Here is an 18,530-nt window from a genome sequence, read left to right on the forward strand (position 1 = left end):
CAAGTTCTTGGAATTCCATGAATTCAGACACTTAATGGAATTCCACGAATTTCAAAAATTCGCATAATTGACGCCAATGTAGAAGATTTTTTTTTTAATTCTATCGAATTTAGGAAAATTTAAGGATTTCTAAATAATACAAGAAATTTAGACGAATTCAGAGAATTAGGAGGAATTCAGAATATTTCCTGGAATTCTCTGAATTCCCTGAACTCCTTAAATTACTTGGATTTCTTGAATTCCTAAGATTCATCGAATTTTTTCAATTCCATCAATTCAGATAAATTCTACTGAATTATTCGAATTATTTTTTAAGCCTTTGGAATTTCGGGGCAATCGAAGCAATTAAAAGTAATACGAGGAATTTAAACGAATTGAGAAGATTTTCTCGAATTATCTGCTTCTTCGAAATCTCATTCAATTTCCTGAAACTCTCTGTATTCTTTAACTCATTCTCTGAATTTTTTGCATGGTTTTCCAATCCTTGGAATTCTGCGAATTCAGATAATTGAGGGGAATTGAAAAGATTTTCTCGAATTCTCTGAATTACTTTTAATTCTTCTGAATTTGTACATTATTTTTAAGTACTTTTAATTCAAGAAATTTCATAAATTCAGAGAAATTTAAGTATTTCAAAGAAATTCAAGGGATTTATACGAATTCACATAATTGGCAAGAATTTAGAAGATTTCCTGAAATTCTATGAAATCCCTGAACTCATTAAATTCCCCGAATTATTTTAAATCGTAAAATTTTTCAAATTTCCTGACTTCTTCAATTATTTTGAAACCCTCTAAATTCCTTTAATTCTTCTGAATTCCTATATATTCTTTGCATTATTTTGAAGTACCTACAATGCCGAGAATTCAGTTAATTCGAAGAAACCTACGGAATTATCTGCAATTTTCTGAATCCCAGATCCACCGGAACTTATCTAAAAAAAAAAAAAGTAAAATTAAGATAGGAATCGGAATCATCCTCAAAATTAATCTTCTTCAATTTCAAAAATTTGAAAATTCTGATTTAATTCGAGATTTTTTTGTTAATACAAATAAATCTCACCACGAAAAGAGGACTTAAATGAATTTTGTTTCGCCGTAAATATCTCTTTGGTCACACGATTGTGTCTCGCTTAGTGTATAAACAATCACATACACGCAGACACTTTAGAAAAATAACAACTGCACATTTTTTGCTTCCATTGTCTTAGAAAAAAAACTCTGTCGGAATTATCAAATCGCAGAAAATAATAGCACTGATTAGGTTCCACTTTTTGTGATATGCGCGCTTTGTTTCTTCGCTATTATAAAAAAAAACGTGACATCCCATCAATGAGGCACGTAAATATTTGAGATTCTGTTTCTTGACGTGTCTACTGGTATAAATAAACGCTTGCACAGCTGAAAAAATTTCGTTTTCACAATTTTTCGCAAATCGGAATTAATTTAGAAATTCCATTGAGAAAAAATGCTCACTCTCGCATTTGCAGAAAACGTGGGGTTTTTTTCTTCTTTTTTTTTTTAGAAAAATAAAACGATTTTAGATGGTACAAGCACAATTTGAAAGTAGGACTTTGCTCTTCGACATTCAAAAATTATCATAACAAAATTTTGGAAAATCTGTTTAAAAAAAGAATCCAAGGCCTTCTCTTCAAATAAATCGAATTACTTTCTTAAAAAACAAATGTGGAGTTTTAAATAACAAAGTTTTAGTCGATGCATAAAAATTTGCAGTGATATTTTTTCGATAAATCAATCTGAATGTATTACTTCAACAAGCTAGGCTTCTTGAAGTGATAAGACAAAAATAATTAAAATAAGAAAAATATGATAAATTAAACAATTTTCTTAAAGTCTAAAAATTAGGTTCCCAATCATTTTATAAATCAAATCAGTAACGTAGAGGTAAATTTTGAAATGTGATTGAAGAAGAGTTCTAAAATAATCAACAATTGACAATTTGCGAATATTTTACAGAATATTTCGGTATCTCCATTAAAAAAAAAATCTTTGAAATTTGAATTATTTTGAATTCTTTTTAATTTCTTGGAATACTTTTAAGTTATTTCCTATTCATTTGAATTCTCTAAAACCCTCGAATTGCCTAAATTCCTTAAACTCCCTGGATTCTCTGAATTCCTGAAATTTTCGAAATTCCTCGAATTCCTTAAATTCCTTCAATTCTTCGGAATTCCTCTGAATTCTTTTCATTATTTTTATAGTCCTTAGAATTCAGGACAATACAAGAAATTGAAAAGAATTCGAGGAATTCTGAGGGATTCAAAAGATTTCCTCGAATTCTCTTAATTCGCCGAATTCTCTAAATTTCCGGGATTCTTCTAATTCATTCTCTGAACTTCCTGAATTGCCTCATACCCCAGAATTTAGATTTTTTAGGGAATTTCGCGAATTAGGTGGTTTCTGAGAAATTCAAGGACCTCAAAATAATATAGAAGGAATTTAGAAGAACTCAAGGAATTCTTACGTTTCAGAGAATTATGCGGTATTTAGAAGATTTTCTTGTATTCATAACATTTCCTTGAATAAGGGGAATTCTTTCATATATTTTAATACTGTTGAATACTTGTGAATCCTATTGAATTATTTCAAATTCTTTTGAATTCTTTATATTATTTTAAAGTCCTTGAGATTCCACGAATTCAGATAATTAAGAGATTCTGAGAATTTAAGGAAATCCAAGAATTTCAAAATAATACAAATAAATTAAGATGAATTCATTTACGAATCCTCTAAATTCCAGAAATTCCGTGAATTCTCTAAATTTCTCAAATGTTATAAATTCTCTGAATTTTCCTAAATCTCTGAATTCCTTCACTTCTTCTGAATGCTTTGTATTATTTTGTAGTTTCTGAAATTCTGCGCAATTAAGGAAATTCAAGGATTAAAAAAAACACGAGGAATTCTTCTAAATTCCAGGAATTTAGAAGAATTGGCAATTGAGAAATTCAGCGGAATCCAGAAAATTCGTAAGGGTTCAGAAAAATTCCTCGAATTCACAAAATTCTTTGAACTTTTTCAATAATTTTAATTCCTTAATTCTCTTAAGTCTCTAAATTCTTTGGATTCATTTAATTCTTCTGCATTATTATATTTGGAGAAATTTCTCGAATCCTCTTAATTCCACAAATTCCTTGAATTCTTCTGATTTATTACATTATAATCGGAAAAATATAAAAATAAAAAGAATTTAGGCGAATTCCAGGAATGTAAAGAAATTCAGTAATTTAATTCTTCTGAATTATTATTAATACATTCGAATAAATTCCTCGAATTCTCTGAATTCTCAGAAATATCTGATTTTCTGGAATTGCCTGCCGATTCTTTCAATTACCTGAATTCCTTGAAGATCCAATTGATTTCTAAATATCTTGAAAATCTATGATTGCCCTGCATTTTTTTTAATGCTGTGAATTTCTTCAATTCTTGTGAATTCTTTTAATTATTTTGAAGTTTTTGGAATTCTATGAAATCAAGCAATTCGGACGAATTCCAGGAATTTGAAAAAAATCAAGAAATGTAGAAGAATTCCTCCAACTCTTTAAATGATCTGATTTGCCTAAAATTTTTAAATTATCTGAATTTATTCTCTGAATTCCTTCAATTTTTCAGAATTTTTAAAATTATTTTGAAGTTTTTAAAATCAAGGAATTCAGACGAATTTCAGGAATTTGAAAGAAGTTATGGAATTTAGAAGAATTCCTGAAATTCTTGAAATTATTTGATTTCCATAAAATTTCTTAATTTATTCTTTGAATTCCTTCCATTTTTCAGAATTTTTAAAATTATTTTGAAGCTTTTGGAATTTTGTGAAATGAAGGAATTAATATATAATTGAGGGAAGAGTTCAAGGATAAAAAAAAAAATTCAAAGAATTCAGGCAAATTCTAAGAATTTAAAAGAAATCCAGGAATTTAGAAGAATTCTAGAAGTTCAGAAGAATCCAGAGAATTCAGAAAAATTCCTCAAATTCACAGAATTTTCTGAAGTTCACTAATGATCTTAATTCCATCATTCTCGAAATTCTTTGAATTCTCTGAATTGTTTGAAATCCTCAAATTTGTTAAATACTTTGGATTTCCTACATTATTCAATTAATTCTATAAATCCATTTCATTTTTCTGAATTATTATATTCTATTATTATATTCGGAGGAATTTCTCCAATCCTTCTGAATTCCGTGCAATCTCTGATTTTCTGGAATTCAATGGATTCTCTGCATTTTTTGAATTCTTTGAATTCCTAAAATCCACTGAATTTTTCAAATACTTGAAATTCTATGATTTTCCTGAAATGTGTTAATTCTCCGAATTCTTCTGAATTCTTTTAAAGTTTTTGGAATTTTACGAAATCAAGGAATTCGGACTAGTTCAAGGAATTTGAATTTTTTAGAATTCTACAAAATCATGAAATTTAAAACAAATCAAGGAGTTTAGAAGAGTTCAAAGAAATTCCTCAAATTCTTCAAATTCTCTGATTTCCTAAAAAATTTCTTAATTATTTTAATTTCAATCTCAATTTATCTTCAATTCTTTGAATGATTTGGAATTTGTTGATATTCTAGGAAATCAAGGAATTCAGATGAATTCCAGAAATTTAAAAGAAATCAAGGAATTTAGAAGAATTCAAAAAAATTCCTCAAACTCTTTTAATTCTCTGGATTCTCCGAATTATTCAATTCATTCTCTGAATTCCTTCAATTCTTCTAAATTCTCAGAAATCTCTGATTTTCTAGAATTTCCTGGTTTCTCGCAACTCTCTTACCTCCTTGAAGTTTTCTTAATTCCCTAATTCTCGGAATTTCTTCATGTTTATGAATTCCTTCATTCTCCGAACTCCTTAAATTCCCCGAAATCTCAACTCCTAGCATTCTTTTCAAATTTCTCCGGACTCTTTGCACCATTAAAAATTGCCTTGGAATCCAGAAAATTCCACAAATTCAGATAATTCAAAGGAACGCCAACGATTCCAAGGAACTTGAAATAATCTCGAAAGATCCTCAAAAAAAAAGCATTCCAATAATCGCAAAAGAAAAGGTTCGTCTCTCAGAAACCTGGAGATATCGAATTTTCCCTCGAGAAAACTCTAAATCGAAAGCGCCGCACAAAGTGTTGGTAAAATCCCACGAAAAGCGGAAGAAGAATGTCGTCAAAAGAACCTAGATACTGTACGGATACTCGGCGAGGTATTTGCGAATGAGAGGCGGCAATTGATAGGTGGGCAGTTGGTACGCATTGACAGCGAGCCTCGCCAAATGCGACAACGATCTCACTTCCTTCACGAGAGGTGTCGTCAAATAAATCTGTCGTCTCGTGCCACTGTTGCAGTCCAGCCACACCTCTCGCTTCTCCTTCTTCATTTTCGAGTACATCACATAGTACTCAATCATCTTGATCGGACAGTCAAAGAGCGGCATAATTGTCGCAAATCGGGCAACCGCGTCAAATCGAAATTGCCCCCGATAATGATGAACTCTGACCGAAGTGGCACCCTTCGGAATCTGAACAGTCACCGTAAAAGTAAATCGTTTGTCCGAGCTGTCGCGAATCAGCCAGGATCCAACCGACGCGCCCTTCACAAGTTCCTGGCTCTGCTTCCAGCTGAGCTCCGGATAATACCAGCCAGTTGTCATCAACATTTTCTTCACCTCGCAGAGTCGCGGCGTCTCCTTGTCCATTAAAATTGTGTCAAAACTCCAGGGACTTGGCATCAGCCACGAGACGGGAGTGCTCGGCGATGTATTATTATCTCTATTATCCAAATTCGACGATCCATTCATCCCGTAATTATTGTCCGGCTGTATAATCCCCCCACCGTTGAAATTGTTCCAACTCCTGGCGCTGCTATTTGTCGTCTTGGACGAATTATCCGAATTGGCAGTCGAATTCTTCAACGTGTTGGTCGAGGCGGTGAAATTAATTGTACACTGGCCCAAATTCGCGGGCAATTGAAGAGTCGCGTTCACCGAGAGCTGGAGATCAGGATTGGATCCTTGGACCATCATCACTTGCGAGGTGTGACGATTGTTCTGACAACAGCAGACCTGACAGACCTGCTGTCGGTCCACCGAAGCGCCTGCTGCTACTGCGGCTGCTGCTCGCTGACAAAATTGACTTGAACTCGAGGATGAGAATCTCCTCTGATTGCGCGGACAGGAGAAGCTACTCCTCATGCCCGGCAGCTCCTGACAGCCGCTCGGTGTTGTCTGCACCACCTGGTCTTTGCAGGTGAAACAGCAGCACTCGTTTTCGACTAGGTTCGGACTCGGCAGATCACGAAGAAGCTCCTCGTCGAGGATTGGCGGCGCGAAATCGTGAATCTCGGTGGTAAGCTGATGATTGGACAGAAAACCCTCGGTGGCGAGTTGAGGCCTCATTTCGGTCGGCGACTGGAATAACACTCCCGAGTCGATACACTCGACGAGACAACCGCCCGACTGAATTCGCGGAGTTGTGATGGTGACGCCGCCCCCTGTGTGATCGCCATTTGTAATCATGTGGTACCCGGTTCGCGAGAGTTTCACGTGACTGGTCGCGGATGATGTTTCCCCGTGCAGGGGAGATGAGAGAAGACACGGAGGATTTCGGGCGAGGTCGAGGTACGATTTGATGCTTGGATTCGGATCACCCGTTTGGAAAATCGGACCGTTGATGATGGTGGGCGCATTGATGAAGCAGGAGTTACCATGGCCGAATCCTCGCGAGAACCCGAGTCCTCCGCCGCCGCCGCCGCCACCGTAAAAGTCCTTGTAGTCTGCTGTTGACTCGGACGCCATCAGTCTGTTGCTCTCATCTTCTTCTTCGTCTTGCAGGGTTGCCGGGTTGCAGCATCCAGGAGCCGGAAACCGGTGTTGGCAGTTCGGGCACATCACCGTCAGCATCTTGGGCGATGGCATTCCCACTTGTCTATCTCAGCATTACCGGCAAATCAGAGTCTGTAACAAGAAACGAGAGAAATCTGAGATATGTTCTCGGGTCATTAGACTTCCTACTGTCTCTCTTAGTAGGTGTTGATTCAGAGGACATTTTTTTGCTTTTAATTAAGATACTTTAGGTAAGAGTCGAGAATGCTCGATTTTTCACGAAACTAGATCAAGGATAGGGGAATAAATTATTTTTCCATGAAATTAATGAAAATACTGTAAGGAATTTAATACAAAACTTTTTAATTTCCTAAGATTTCAGAGAAAAGATTTAAATTAAAAAATGGATGCAAACTCCTTAAAAAAAAAAAACAAGAATCCAACGACCAAATTTGGACCACAACGAACAAACAAAAAAACAAACGGAAAAAATCGTATTATAATCTGAAAATTTTTTAAATTAAAAAAAATTAACTTTCGGGCAAAAATAAAAAAGAGAAAAGAAAAATGAGAAATTTGATAATGTGATTTTTTTTTTTCAATATTGTTTTGATTGTAATTTGATGATAATAAAAATAAAAAATACGAAAGAAAGAAAAAAGAAAGGAAGGGCATGTGGTTGGCTGACTTCTCATTTTTCTTTCCTCTTTTTTATTTTTGTCCGAAAATTAATTTTTTTTATTCGTTGTGGTCCAAATTTGGTCGTTGGATTCTTGCTTTTTTTTTTTTTGACAAGTTTTTACCAATTTGATTATTGGACGTTAAATAGGATTTTTAATTTGGATTTTAATCTAATTTCAATTTTTTCTACAAACTAGTTGCACTTTTAACACCAAATTATAAATTTTCAAACAAAAAAAAAAGTTAGTTAATAATGCAAAGAATCTACAAGAAGTAAATTCTTATGCTTTCAAATTCCGAATATTTCCTTGAATTATCTAAATTCTATCATACATTTTCATTCTTTTAAATTCTTTACATTATTATACAGTTCTTGGAATCCCAAGAATTCGAGGTATTCAGGGGATTCAACGAATTCCTATAATTAAGATGATTCTAAAAATTCTGGGAAATCCGACGATTTAAAAACAATATAAAGACTTCAGACAAATTCACCCTGAATACTTGTGAATTATTGTATTATCTTCGAAAGAATTCAGAAGATTTCCTCGAATTCCTGAAATTCCATGCCCACTGTGAAATTTTCAAAAAATTAATTTTAAACCAAATGGTTGAATTTTCAAGTCAGAGACGTTTTTTTTTTACAAAATAGTTGAATTTTTAACACCCAAAATATAATTTTGAAAGCAAAAAAATTCCTTTTTAAACCAAAAAGATGAATTTTCTACAAAAAAAAATTGATATTTCAACCCAAAACTATAAAGTTTTAACAACAGAAGTTAATTTATAATCAAAAAGGTTGAATTTCTACCAAAAGAGATGAATTTTCAATCCAAGAAGACAAATTTTCAACAACAAAAAATACACGAATATTTAACCAAATAGTTGATTTTAGAACTAAAATTCAAACAAAAAATGGAATACTAAATTTAGAAACAAAAAATTAATTTCGATCAAATAAAGAAAACGAATTTTTAATCACAGATGAATCTTCAATCAAAAAAATAAATTCTCAACCAATGAGGATAAATACGATTGAAACTTCAAATTGAGCAAACTTAAAAATTATAGATTAAATAAAAGTATTAAAAATATATGAAAATAATACTGATAATACCAAAATATTTGAAAGACTTCACAGTAGCTTAGACAGTTTGTCGTTTTTTATAAAAGAAAATTAAACAAAACTACATCAAAAGCCGGAATTCTTGAAATTGTGATTTGTTTGCTTAAATATTTAATTTCTTTATTATAATTTCATAAAAAAGAAGTCAACTTGAACATTAGAAATACATTTAAAAATAATAAAAATTCTCAAATTAATCAACCCGCCGAAACTTGTTTATAATTTTCATTAAAAATAATAGATCACTTTTACGGGAATTTATATTATTCCTGACTGACAACATTTTTTTGTTTATCATTCCACTACTTTATTGAAAATTCGCCTTTTTTGGTTGAAATATTAACTATTGAATTTTTCGTTGACAATTCATCTCTTTTGTTTAAAAATTAATCTACTTGGTAGAAAATTTGACAATTTGGTTAAGTCATTTTTTAGTTGAAGATTCTTCATTTTAGTTGTAAGTTCATACCTTTTTTTTGGAAATTTAACCATTTTTTATATAAATAGGTTTTTTTTTTGTTGAGACATTATTTTGTAACTAAAAATTGTAAATAACCTGTTTTGTAGAAAAATAGTATGTTAAACTTAAGAATTCGATTCTTTTGTCGAAAATAAAATTTTTTGTTGAATATTTATATTTTTGAGTTAAAAATTAAACTTTTACATAGAAGACGGTTTAAAAATTTAACAATTTGTTCATTTTTTTCTGTCTTGACTAAAGTTTTTTTTTCAAATTGATTATTGTATTGTAAATTCTCTTTTTTGTATGAATTTAACTGTTAAAATTGATTCTTATTTTTTGTTTAGGATTCATAGTTTTACTTGAAAATTCCCCTTCTTCGTTACAATTGTAAATATTTGATTAAAAAATAACCACTCTTTTGTAGAAAATTCATATGTTTGGCTTTAAAATATAACAATGCGATCAAAAAAAAATTCTTCTTTCTTGACTGAAAAATATTTCCTGCTTGAAATATCAACTTTTCATTTCTCGTTGAGAATTTACCTTTTTGGTTGAAAGTTGAACAATTTTATTAATAACTGATTTTTCTCGTTGAAAATTAATCTCTTTTTAATGAAAATTTAACAATTTTGTTGAAAATTCGTTTTTTTTGCTGATTTTTTTTACTGAAGATTTAACTTTTCCACTTTTGTTTGAATAATAAACATTTTTAGTAAAAAAAAAATTGAAATATTTAGTTATAAAATTAGAAATGTATGTATTTTCTTGAAAATTCCTCTTTTTAGCTTGATATTTCAGCAATTCGATTAAAATTTATTTTTTGATTAAAAAATCTGCCTTGGTTGAAAATTCAACTCTGTAATCGAAAATTTATTTTTTTTTTGGTTGAATTGAATTGTTTTTTATTTAAATTTTATATCATTTTTGGGTAAAATATGAAAAATTGCATTTTTTGTTCAAAATTATTCTATTCTTTATAAACTTTTATTATTTGGATATTTAATTTAAATTTCAACAATTTGGTAGATAATTCAAATATTATGTTAAAAAGTAATTATTTTTGTTGAATTCTACTATCTTTATTTAAATCTCGTTTTGGTTTGAATATCGACTGTTACAATTTTTATTAAGAATTCATCGTTTTTGATCAAAAGTTGTACTTTATTAGCAATTTACTTTTTCAGCTGAACATTCTTCTCTTTCGTTGAAAATTCGTTATTTTTTTTCCTGAAAAATTAATTCTTTCAATTGAAAACTAACGTTTTCCACCCAGAATTTAATTGTTTAATTTTTGGTAGAAAATTGATATTTTTTAGTTAAAATTTCAAAGATTTGGTTCGATTTTTAGGTATTTTCTTGAAAATTCATAGTTTTCTTTAATGAACTCAAGGTTGAAAACCTATCTTTTAGAATAAAAATTTAAAAGCTTTATTTGAAATTATAGGAATTTAATTAGTTTCTAAATTAAATTCAATATTCAAGAGATTTCAGGAAGGAATCTACATTACATTTCAAGAGTAAACCCGTGTAAACTTTTTTCAAATTTTCATTGAAAAAAGAGATCTTTTAGGGAAATTTAAGGAAAATTAGGGGACATTTAAGGAAATTAAAATTAAGGAAATTTAAGTGAGATTAAAATCAAATTTAAATTTATATTTAACGTCTAATAATCAAGTTACAGTAGAACCTCGATTATCAGATGTAATGTGGGGAGGAGATACCTCGGATAAGCGAAAACTCAAATAATACGGTAGAAGTACACAATTCAGAAGAGTTATCTATTTTTGATATATTTTAAATAGAAAAATAAATATAAACATTTAGAAAATAAAAATTAACAACTTACGAATGTGGATTTATCTTTCAATATCTCTCAATAGTTTTTTATCTGCAATATTGCCTCGGATAACGCGGAGCCTCGGATAAAGCGGAGCCTCGGATAAAGCGGAGCCTCGGATAAAGCGGAGCCTCGGATAAAGCGGAGCCTCGGATAAAGCGGAGCCTCGGATAAAGCGGAGCCTCGGATAAAGCGGAGCCTCGGATAAAGCGGAGCCTCGGATAAAGCGGAGCCTCGGATAAAGCGGAGCCTCGGATAACGCGGAGCCTCGGATAATCAAAGTTCTACTGTAATTTGAAGAAGAATTCCTGAATGTAAAACGAAGAATCTAACGACCAAATTTGATCAACAACCATAAAATTTTTCTATTGCAATCTGAAAATAGCAAAAAACTTTCTTCTCATAAAAAAGAAAAGAAAAAAATTTTCTGTCCTTCTTGACAGAAATAAAAAAGAGAAGCAATCAACTATTTATTTCCTTAGATTCTTGGTTTTATATTCAAGAACGCTTCACATCATTTAAGGAAAATTCTCCAAATAGGGGTAAGGCATTGGAGCCTCATCTAAGGTAAATAAATATATATAAGTACTTTTCTAAAAAAAAAAACTTGTTTCTGACAGTATTACAGGATAATAAAAGATTTTCCCGGAAAGCAAATTGGGTGTTGAGTCACACATTTTTCTGTAGAAGAAGTAAAAAGCTTATAAACGTAGAGTCGTTTTCCGTGTAGAACAAAAAAGGCCTTGTCTGGCTTCCGAGATTCGGTTTGATCCAATCGAGGACATTTGGAAAACATTCCTTGGAAGTCGATCAGCCAGAGCGAGAGGAACCGGGAACATTAAGGGTTTTCGAGAACTCCTAATGTTCCCGGTTACGTGGAACAACGCCATGGTCTGACCTCGTAAACAGGTACAGTCTTCTTCTTCTTCGCTGCTATCGGAATAACAGTGAATCGTCCTCCTCGTCATTCGTTCGTTCGTTCGTTCGATTTTTACAAAGTCCACCAAAAAGGTGAAGTTTGGGCTTCGCCCCGAATAGTTGACCATAAAACAAGGGCGTCCCAATTTTTTGTCAGTTCGAACAAATTTATGGAGAGAAAACGGAAAATTAGAATTCGATTCTACCCCGCTTCGGAGAAAGGTTCCAACCAGTCTTGGAATATTAAATTGGGAATAGAAATTAAATTTATAAAGAGTGTCATAAATTTTAGCTGAATTTAAATTTATAGCTGAGCGATGCAACTTTTTTTTGTATAATTCTTATGAAAAATGATAGTTTGGTGGAATATTTTATTTTATTTTTTTGTATGTTTCGCTAATCCCACGCTTGATTTTATTAAACCACAAGTTCTATTAGACCTAACACGATGGAGAAACAACTAACTGAAATGGTGATCCGGGTAATACACGTGTAATTTGTAGTAGTCATGAATAATCCAGTTTTAATTAAAATATAACCATAAGTTATCTACTTTTAATCCAGTTCTAAACGGAGTAATCCAATTGTAATCTGAAGTAATCATAAACAATCCAATTATCATACAAATAAACAAATTAATTCAGTTCAAAACGGATTAATCCACTTGTAATCTGGAGTAACAATGAATAATTCGCGTATAATCCAAATAAATAATATAAAAACTTTTATTCCATGTAATTAAAAATACTTCACGTAATCCAATTCATTAACGTGTTATCCAGATAATTCAAAGTAATTTGTATGGCTAATCCACCCACTTTTTAACTAGTTTGTGGAAATTTTTTTTTTTATAAATTTTATTAGATAACTAAGAATTTAAGTATTGCATTTTTGATTACAAATTATCTTTTTAGTTGCAAATTTACGTATTTCGTAAAAAATTTGTCTGTTTCGATAGAATATTAATCTACTTTGTAGAAAATTCAACGATTTTGTTAAGAAGTAATTAATTTTTAAATTCAAGTGTTTGGTTAAAAACTCGACTTTTAGGATTGAAAATGCAACTGTTTTTGTAAAAAATTTATATTCATTAGTTGAAAATTTAATTATATTGTTTAATAATCTTCTTTTTAAGAAAATTAAGTTTCAACTGAACATTTAACTATTCAATTTTTACTTAAAATTTTATATTTTTGAATTGAAGAGTTACCTACTGCTTTGTTGAAACTTCAACTACTTTGTTAAAAATTCAGATTTCTGGTTAAAGATTCTTCATTTTAGTTGAAAATTGTTTCATAAAAAATTTAACTATTTTCTTAAAAGATCGTCTTTTTTGTTGAAAATTAATTTTTTTAATTGAAAAATTAACTATTTCATTTTAAGTTAAAAATTAATTTTTTTAGATAAAATTCAAATACTTGATTGAAGGTTCAACTACTTTGTTAAAACTTTCGTTTTAACTGATTGAAAATCCTTGAATTTAGACGAAAATTCAACTGTTTTCTTGAAAAATTTGTTGTTTTTTTTAATTAAAATTGTTTTTTTTTTTAAATCAGTTAAACTGATTTGTTAAAAAATTCGTCTTTCAAAGAATTTATTTATTTTTTTAATTAAAATTGAACTACTTGGTTAAAAGTTTAACTACTTTGTAAACAAGTAATTTCTTACGTTGAAAATTTATCAACTTAGTTTAAAATGTAAATATTTTCTGAAAAATTAATTTTTTTGTTTGGAAATTAACTTTTTCTTGAAAATTCATATTTCCAGGTTTGGTTACAAATTCAACGATTTTCTTGACAATACATTTTTCGTTAAAACTTAAATTTTTGTCACTAAAAATTAATCTATTTCATTTTTGGTAGAAATTTTGCCATTTAAGTTGAAAATTCAATCATTTTGTTGAAATTTCGTTTCTTCTGGTAAGGTTCTTGCTTGATAAATAATCTTTGTGGTTGAAAATTAATTTTCTTGGTTGAAATTTCAAATATTTAACTGAAATAATTTGTTAAAAATCAATTATTTGATTGGCAGTGGATAATTTTAGTTGAAAATTAATTTCTTTGGTTGAAAATACAACTATTATGTTGATAATTCTATTGTTTGTTTGATAATTATTTTTGTCAATTAAAACAGTTATTCCACTTTTTGTTACTTTTTTAAACTGAAAATTCCAAAATTTGACTGAAAATTCATGTTTTTTTTTTTTTTTTTGAAATTAAAACTTTTGATTGAAAATTAAACTGTTTTGTTAAAAAATCGTGTTTCAGAGAATTTATTTATTTTTTTTTTCATTAAAATTGAACAACTTGGTTAAAAGTTTAACTACTTTGTAAACAAGTAATTTCTTACGTTGAAAATTGATCAGCTTAGTTTAAAATGTAAATAATTTCTTAAAAATTAATTTTTTTGTTGTTTGGAAATTAACTTTTTGTTGAAAATTCATATTTCCAGGTTAAAAAATCCACTGTTTTGCACAAAAATGGTCTTTTTGGCATAAGTCAGCATTTTGTCTTTCATCTTTATTTGTTTGTTTGAAATTTAAAAAAGAATCGAAACTCTGTAAGAAAAGAGAAAAATGTACTTAAAACTTTTGATATTAGGTGTTTTAAGGATTTAGGGTATTTTTATGATTTAAAAGGATAAAAAGGGCGGAAAAGGGAGATTAGATAGAAAAAAGAAAAAAAAAAAAAAAAAAAAAAAAAAAAAAAAAAAAAAAAAAACAGAATTGAATGATTCCCATTGTTATGTAAAAAGCCGTCTCATTTCTGCTTAAATTTGATAGTTAGCTCCTAGAAACTCGTAAATTTGGTTGAATAGTCCTGAGAAAAGCAAGTTAATTAAAGGGACTTATAACCTTCCTGAGACTAAAAAAAGGTAAGATCGCGCTCGTTTTCCAGAACCATTAGATTTCTCTTAAAGTCTGATTGCCCGCGATCAGCTGGATATAACGACAAACAACGGAACTATTCCATTTTTGACGACTTGAAACGAGCATTATCTGACTCGTCGAATCGCGTGAACGAATCCAGAGAAGCTAAGCTTCCTTCTTCGAGCCAACTTTTCTCGGTAACTGTCGTCGTTTGCAGATTCGCCAATTGCACTCGGCGTGAAATCGCAATTTCAATAAACAAAGAGATTACTTAGCTGAGTGTATTCCAAGAATCCAAAGGGGCAATTGTGAAAATAAAATAAGAATTTCTAATATGTAGCTATTTTTCACTAGGAAAAGTATAGCTCAACACTTTTCAACGTTGGTAAACAAGGAGCTGGTTTGGGCCGGCAACAAGAATAGACTCGCCTAGCCGGAATAATAACAGTAATAATAAAAATAATAATATTCTTTAATCGCACGAACCTCGAGGTTAAGTCGGCCGATAACCTCGTGTCGTTTCCTTGTAATTGCCGGTTGTGAGATAATTACCCGACACTGAATGAGGAGTGAAAGGGAAGCGGTGGCTCAATGAATCCGAGAAAAGAGAAAAGTCCGCTAACTTTTTCATCAATCAGCATTAAACATTCCCCTATAAGATTATTCTATCATTAGAAAATGCCTGTATTTGCAACAATGTAAGGAAACAAATGATAATTAAACTTCAAGCGTGTTCGTGCGGTCTCAGCGACCGCACGACCACGATAAGGTCACTATTTTACATTTCTCATTCAATGTGTCACTTTGCTGATATCTGGGTCCCTCGCCACATTGGTGACAAAGATAATTAATAATAAATGTTGATAAAAGTGATTAATTTCTCACTTCAAATGACCCTTAATATATCCGTATGAATTAGACAACAAAAACTTATCTACTTATTTAATTAAAACTATAAATAATCTGTGAAAACTCAGGATCATGTTAGTGCCAAAATTAAATTACGTTCAGAATTGAAAGTTGAAGAGATTGGAGGACTATCTAAGAGTTTCATCACTCGATTCTTTGAGTGTTCACAAATCCTCCCTATTCGTGACATCAGGATGAGATCACTGCTTTTTACGGGAAATTAGACTTGACTTATTAACTCTATTTTATGGAGGGAGAGGTTATTATTGAAAGAAATGATATCATGCGGATGTTGGTTATTATTTAACTCTCGATCGAAGATCCGTTAGAGAAAGAGGGTCAAACAATGGAACAGATAATACTCGAGAAAAGACTGGTGTCATTTTTATTTGTCTTATTTTTTATTATTTAAAAAGTAATTTTTAGGGATTTAAAGGAATAATAAAGAATGAGTGAAGAGGGCCTAAAATGTGGGTACTATATTAAATTCAATTCAATTCAAAATTCTCTAAATTCCCCAAATTTCTTTAGTCTATAGTTCCAGGATCATGATTTTAAGTAAACACATTGAATTTTCAACAAAATTGATTAATTTTTAACTAAATTGTTGAATTTTTGACCCAAAAATACGATTTTTCAACTAAAATTATGAATCTTTAACTGAAATGGTTGAATATTCAGTAAAAAATTAATTGTCTACCAAAAACAAGAATTTTTAAAGAAAGTAGTAAAATTATCAACCGAAGAAATGGATTTTTATTTTAAAAAGAGATAATTGTCAACCAAATAGTTGAATTTTTTAACGAAAAAAAATTATTAACAGAATACACGAATTTTTAACCAAACAAGATAAATTTTCTGCGAAAAAGTTGAATTATCAACTAAAAGAGATCAATTTACAACCAAACAGTTACATTTTTAACAAAAATAATTAAGTTTCTATAAAAAAAGATGAATGACATGACATGCATTTTCAATCGCGATTTTCGATCAAAACATGAATTTTTAAAGATTTGTCTTCAAACCAAAAAGCCGAATAATCAATAAAAAGCGTTGAATATTCAAAAGGACGAATTTCTGACCAAAAAGATTAATTTTTAAACCAGAAGATTAATTTTCGAAAAAAAAATAACTTTCAACCAAATACTTAATTTTTCGAAAAAAAAAACCGAATTTCCAGACAAATAGTTGCTGCTTCAAATAAAAAAGATCAATTTTCAATAAAAAACGGAACAGCTCAATTGTTAATTAAGAAAAGGAAAATTAAATTTAAAAAAATTGAATTTTATGTATCTTAAACTGGGAAAGTTTTATTTTTAGTTACAAAATGTAATTTTAAACACACCAAAAATCGAAAATTAACAAAAATAGTAAATTTTACAAAAAAAAGTGATTAATTTTCAATTAAACAGATTAATTCTATACGAAAAATGTAACAGTTGACACTTTAACCTGAAAGGATTTGAATTTTCAACCGAAAAAAAATTTCTACCATAAGAACTGAATTTTAAAGTAAAAAGAAGAATTTTCAACAAAAGAGTTTAATTCTCAACCGAGACATATATTTTAGTCATGAAAGGAAAAAAAGTTCAATGAAAGTTTCTATAAAAGAAAATTTTAAACCGAAAATATTATTTTCCATCAAAACCGTTCAACTGTCAACCAGAGAGGCGAAATTTCGTCCAAAGAAGATTCATTTTTTTATCGAAAGGACGAATTCTTAACAAAATTGTTAAATTTTCAAGCCGAAATGATTATTTTTTCACAAAACAGCTGAATTCTTAATCAGTTTTCAACAAAAATGTTGATTTTCAACCAAATAATTTTTTTATTGAGGCCTATGAATAATTTAATTTGCATTAAAGTGGGAAAACAAGCCGAATAATAATTATCAATTATTGAAATAATTATTATTACTATGCTTACTTAATTCCTAACATAAGTTATCCTGTAATTGTTCTATTACTGTTGGATAAATAAGTAAATAAAATAACAATTTAAACAAACATAACGTTCATTGTTATATTTAAAAAATATTAGTTTAGAAACCTGGAAGTTTTGCTTAGAAAGTAAAGATAATTTTCCACTCCACACTTTTTGTGTGGGCTACACAAAGTGTGTCAGACTACGTAACATTTTAGGCCTCAATTTCTTTCAATATTATTTAAAAAGTATTTTCTTTAACAACTCAAATGGAATCTCAAAAATTATTCTTGAATCTGGGTGGTAATGGTAATACTAGAAACGGTTTGATTGATGATCATGTGGGATGATTTCCATTCTGATTTTAAACTACACTTTTAAATCCGGGTTACACAAAGTGTGTTGGACTACGTAACACTTTATTCCCTGATTTGTTTGAATATTATTTTAAAAAATATTTTCCTTGGCAACTGAAAAAAAAAATTTAACCTGGGTGGTGATGGTAATACTAGAAACGGTTTGATTGACGATCATTGTGGGATGACTTCCTTGAAGCAGCAGGAGGTATCATAGTAGAATTTGTCAAATCAAATTCTTGGGAAGCTCAGTGAACAGTTGAATTTTGAATATTATTTTTTTCGTATTTTTTGAACAGCTTAAAGGAATGAAAAAAAAAAGAATAATTTAATCTGGATAGTAATGGTTATCCTAGAGACAGTTTGATTAGCATGTGGGATGATTTCCTTGAAGCAGTAGGAGGTACCATAATTGAATTTGTAAAATCGAATTTTTCGAAAACTCATCGATCAGCTGAAGTTTGAATATTATTTGTAAAGCATTTTTTTAACAGCTTAAAGGAATGAAAAAATAATAATTTAATCTGGATGGTAATGGTAATACTAGAGACAGTTTGATTAGCATGTGCGATGATTTCCTTGAAGCAGCAGGAGGTATCATAATAGAAGTTCTCAAATCGAATTCTTCG

The 18,530-nt window shown here is 30.0% G+C and overlaps 1 protein-coding gene across 2 annotated transcripts in view; it reads right to left on the reverse strand.

The window, feature by feature from the left end:
• Nucleotides 1–3,802: 3,802 nt before the first annotated feature.
• LOC117171486 overlaps nt 3,803–18,530 on the reverse strand; it is a 173,399-nt gene continuing 158,671 nt past the window's right edge. For both annotated transcript variants that reach the window (XM_033358843.1, XM_033358842.1), the window contains exon 2: nt 3,803–6,951. In XM_033358843.1, the coding sequence (XP_033214734.1) occupies nt 5,176–6,912 (1,737 nt within the window). In that variant the 5' untranslated portion in view covers nt 6,913–6,951 and the 3' untranslated portion in view covers nt 3,803–5,175. The remainder of the gene's footprint in view (nt 6,952–18,530) is intronic.

The sequence above is a fragment of the Belonocnema kinseyi genome, chromosome 4 (genome assembly GCF_010883055.1).
Source record: "Belonocnema kinseyi isolate 2016_QV_RU_SX_M_011 chromosome 4, B_treatae_v1, whole genome shotgun sequence".
NCBI classification, from domain to species: Eukaryota; Metazoa; Arthropoda; class Insecta; order Hymenoptera; family Cynipidae; genus Belonocnema; species Belonocnema kinseyi.